General features: G+C 31.2%; 1 protein-coding gene across 1 annotated transcript; it reads left to right on the top strand.

The window, feature by feature from the left end:
• The first annotated feature begins 2,302 nt into the window (after window positions 1–2,302).
• Window positions 2,303–4,530, top strand: LOC112756011 (uncharacterized). Its single transcript, XM_025804399.3, has 5 exons — window positions 2,303–2,766; window positions 3,125–3,252; window positions 3,316–3,428; window positions 3,742–3,933; window positions 4,238–4,530. The coding sequence occupies exons 1-5, from the start codon at window positions 2,498–2,500 to the stop codon at window positions 4,265–4,267; spliced, it is 732 nt and encodes a 243-aa protein (XP_025660184.1). The 5' UTR covers window positions 2,303–2,497; the 3' UTR covers window positions 4,268–4,530.
• Window positions 4,531–4,981: the final 451 nt, after the last annotated feature.

Raw genomic sequence — 4,981 nt, 5'->3', positions numbered from 1 at the left:
ATATTGTTTTGACTTTAGAGGGGTAAACGTACACATATCATATAGGTAATAGTAAATCAATCACCCAAGACCAAGATGATATATATGTTCATCATGTGACATGGATCTATCTTTTCATTCTTTTGTCTCTTCCTTTTATTATTTGGCTTGAATTATTTTGGACTGCAATAATTGCAATAATGTCTTAGCTTGAGGTTATCTCAAACAATATCTATATGATTATGTTAGGTTGGATGAGGATAAGATTAATTATTGAACAACTTTATTTATTAATTTAGATATGATGTTTGAAATTGAGCAACAAATCAAACCGTTGCTGAATTTCCAAAGACATGCACTAAACATGGATATGTAACATGCATGCATGTGCCTAGAAAATGCATAGACACATGTAACACATAATTTTGTTTTGTTTTATATATGTTGGGTGTTGTAACGCATGGAGTGGGGGGTCACATATGTCTAGGTTAGAGATAAATTAAATTATTGTGCAGAGCTATCTAGTAAGTCCATTTTCGCTCTTAAATAAAAAATTGAAGAAAAACATATATATATATATATATATATATATATATATATATATATATATATGTTTTGATGAGGTAATGATATATAGCGACTTATGTTTTATTTGCTCGAGATTCATTCACTTGTTTATTTTCTCATTATTATGAACTAAGAAGCAAGTATAGAAAGTGGGCAAACTATTCGATAGAGCTATCATAGAGTTCCATTAATAGAGTTGTCAATAATAATTTTAAAGTTGGCCAAACTCTCTTTTTTTTTTTTAAGTAATTATTTATTTTCGTTTTTGAATTTTTTAAAATCAGATACTTTCGTCTTCTAAATTTTAAAATATAAAAAAATAATTTTCAAAGTTTAATTATATTAATTAAATTAGTTTCTATTTAAATTATTTTGTTAATCACTAATAGAAAATACTAATATAGAACGTTAGCTTGCACACGTGCCGTTAAGTGTTTATACGTGCGAGCTGAAAGAATTAGTCTCTCGACCTTATAATTTTCCATCTTTTCAACACACTCTCATTCGCCACAACAAAAAGAATAGATTAAAATTAAGTACAAAGGAAATTATTCTACTTTTTATTCTATTTCTTAATGTAACATGAAGTGGACTCATTTAAACTTACTTGTCTATATTACCATAGTTTGGATAAACTGAAATTGAACGGAAGGAAATTACTCTACCTTTTATCCAATTTTTTGATACAATAAGAGAGGGACTCACTCAACCTCATTTGTCTATACCATAATTTTTTCACGAAACTCTCAAGTGATTTTTCATTCCTCTAATCTATGTTTGACACCTACAATAGTTTAAAAGGTATTTATATACCTCATACTAGGTTAAAGATAAAAAATCTTAAACCAAGTAACATAAAGTCCAATATGCTAACAAAATAAATAAAATAAAAATACATGAAATTAAACTTAACATTTTAATATTTAAAAAATTTAAGCTAATAACTACAAAATAATACTTGCACTCTTCATGATACACACGAACATTTAAAACACGTATCACGAGTGGAGGCGATATAAAAGAGGACAAAGTTAATGATGAAAAAGAGGAGAGGGGCAATGGAAGAGGAGTAGAGAAGGGAGATTGGAGATGATGAGAAGGAGGAGGAGACATGAACTGTTATAGTGGAGAAAAGTGTGTTGGAAAGGAAGAAGGTTGTGGAGTCGAGGGATTGATTCATCTATCTTACCACAGAGATTGATTCGTCCATCTCGCATATGTAAATATTTAATGGTCACGTATGTGACTTAATGTTCTATGTTAATATTTTTTGTGAATAACTAACGGAATAATTTATACGAGATTGACGAAATTAAACTTTAGAGATTATTTATAATTTTAATATTTAAAAGACTAAAATGTCAAATCTTAAAAACAATTCGGACTGATTTGAGTAATTATTTGTTTTCCAAGGTGCATTAGAGTTATAGCAAATTAGTAAGCCAATTTGTTATCCATAGAGTAAAGCTGTATTCAACTTAACAACATTTGTTAATATCCAAAAATAAAAATCACCTAACAATCTTGTCAAGCATTTTCATGTTTTTTCTGGGCTTGAATTACACTTTTTGGGCCTAAAAAATATGTCAAAGGGTCAGAGGTACAAAATATGATGGCCCAAGAAGTAAATATTCATACTGGGCTTCAATAAACGGATGGGTTAGGACGTTAGGTCATAGTTGATTACTAAAGCATAGCCATTTTGACAAAAGAATTTGGGCTTTTATTTTGCTTTCAACAATTACCAATTAGCTTTGTGGCTGAGGCTTGTCCCAATGGCAAATGTATTTGCTTCTTAAAGGTGCTACATGGGTTGGAATCTCTCTGATGAAAAAAAGAGTATCTAATGGGTGTGTGTCAGTAGAGTGAATGTGTGTGTATTTTTGCTTAATTGGTTATTTGTTTTTGTAGTGTGTGGATAATAAAATCGAAGTGAATCGTGGATCCATCCATGGCTGGAATTGCGTCCTTCTTGACCCCTTGTTCATCTCTAAACTTGAAACCCCTTCCATCCTCATTCCATCTTAATCCAACAACAAGAAGACCCTTTCATCATCTCACAATCACCAAGGCTCAAGGAGACAACAACAATTCCAATTCTTCAGCTACCTCCAATGACCAACCCCTTTTTGTCACTGCCCAGGATGTTCCATTGGAGGGTGTCATCCAGTTTGACAAGCCAACCTCCTCCTCTTCTTCTTCCCGTATTCAAAAATGGGGGTAATCTTGCCTTTTTCTTTAAATTTTTCCGAGTCAAAATGATAAAATTGTGAAAGAATAAGAAAAAGAAGAGAGAAAGAATATTATATTTTGTATTTTTTAATTGATTGAATTGAATTGTATTATGAAGATAAAATTAAATATATATATAGCATTGGCCTAAAAATAGATAAAAGCAAATAAAAATAAGATAATAATAATTAAACATAAAATAAAATAATAAAGATTAAAATTGTAATTGAATTTATGTATTCTGTTGAACTGAATTTGTGGCGAAACTTTTTTATTGTTGTTATGGATTAAGGTGAAAGAATAGTTTAATATTTTACAAGTTAGTGAAAACATGATTATTGTTCAGGCGTGTGGCTCTGCTAGCTGGTGTGGATGTATTGGCCTTACTTGTCTTTGCCACCATTGGAAGATACAGTCATGGATTATCTACCATGGACCTCCAAACCCTGCGAACCGCCGATCCTTTCATAGCCGGTACTTTGCTTCATTCTCATTAGATTGTATAAATAGCACTCTTGATTGGATAATGCTGCACAGGATGGTTCCTTGGTGCTTACTTTCTTGGAGGTTACAGCGAGGATGGCCGAGGGATGAAGGGTCTCCCCACTGCTCTCATTGCTACTGCTAAGTCCTGGGCACTTGGGATCCCTGTAAGTTGAATGCTTTCTTAATCAACTCATCAATGTCTTCACTAGTATAAGTAAGTTCGATTAGGAGCTACAAAGAGTAGACTGATTTTAATCCTTCTAGTTATTGATAGCTATGCTGGAGATGACTACAGTTTAATTTTCTGTTTTATTACCTAATAACTTTGTACTTTCTGGTTGCTTCACCTTGTTGTGTTGAGCTTTTTGTTTAAAAAAAAAAAAACCTAGTATAAGTAAGTTGTGAAGCAATCATTATCCATTCAGTTTGCTTTGGATTCATAAGCTTCTTATTTCATTGTTGTCATTTTGTTTACAGATAGGAATAGCAATAAGGACCGCAACGTCCGGTAATCTTCCAAACTATGGCTTCATATTTGTGAGTCTGGGAAGCACTGCTGTTTTGCTCATCACATTCAGAGCATTGCTCTATACTCTTCTTCCTCTCCCAAATAAAAGCAAGGCCGACGACGATGTCTATCGCCGTGGCAGTCCTTTCGAACTCTTTGAGGTATACAAAATCTTAAGATACTAAAATTCATAACTCTGCTACATAATAGTTGTGAATCGTTAGATGACTTAATATATTTGGCCAAACTGCTTAACATAACATGTATCCACATCTTAGTTATCATCAAGTTGTCTGTTTTAGAAACGATTACAAAAGATCATAAGCTATGTAATATGCTTATCTTTTTTTGAAGAAAAAAGAATTCATTTCATAGTAAATAACTTAAGGGATTGAATGGCCATATGTAAAAGCATTGAGATATTGAATCATCGTGGAAATGAAAACCTTTTGTTTTGTTTTGTAGCTGCTCACATCATTAGTACGGAGGTGGTAGCAATGCTTTACATCAGTTTCCTAAGCTATTCTTCCATTTTGTTATGGATTCCGGGATTCGCATGAAACAAGTAAGCTTACATGTTTATAGATGTGTACGAGTTTTCTATGTATCATATTATTATTTTACCTTTGATCATACATTGGTAACTATGATCTGCCAGTTTGTTGAGGATATCCTATTTTTTCAATTAGCTTCTATTTATATATAATATATCCTTAACAATGTAAATTTGTTTGAGTAAATGAGTTGATTTTAATGTACACCTAGTATGGTATGGTCAATAAAATTATTCTAGGTGTAGGTTCTGTAATTTGTAGCTATCTATTAGTCATCATTAGTATTTTTAATGATGGGAGATTACATCTAATGGTGTGGAATTATTCATCTTTTCTTTTGCTGATTAAGTATTGACCAGATTTTAACAACAGTGCCCTATACTTTTTCTTTTTGGATATTATTTGATTAGCACAAATGCTAAATTGTCTTTAACAAATACATTTTACTAATTCATATGTGTAGATTCTAAAAAATGTTAGCGCAAACGGTATTGATTTATGTATGCAAACTCTAATAAATATAAATATAAAATGTAAATTATATATTTTTTGTATAAAATTTTGATAAATATGAATACAAATTATTATTGATCAAAATGATAATATTTGTTAACTGTCTAGCATTGTTCTATTTATACATTTGGTTTATACGCGA

The sequence above is a fragment of the Arachis hypogaea genome, chromosome 6 (genome assembly GCF_003086295.3).
Source record: "Arachis hypogaea cultivar Tifrunner chromosome 6, arahy.Tifrunner.gnm2.J5K5, whole genome shotgun sequence".
Lineage (NCBI taxonomy): Eukaryota > Viridiplantae > Streptophyta > Magnoliopsida > Fabales > Fabaceae > Arachis > Arachis hypogaea.
Note: the sequence above shows the minus strand (reverse complement) of the source record. Positions and strands in the feature narration are given on the sequence as shown.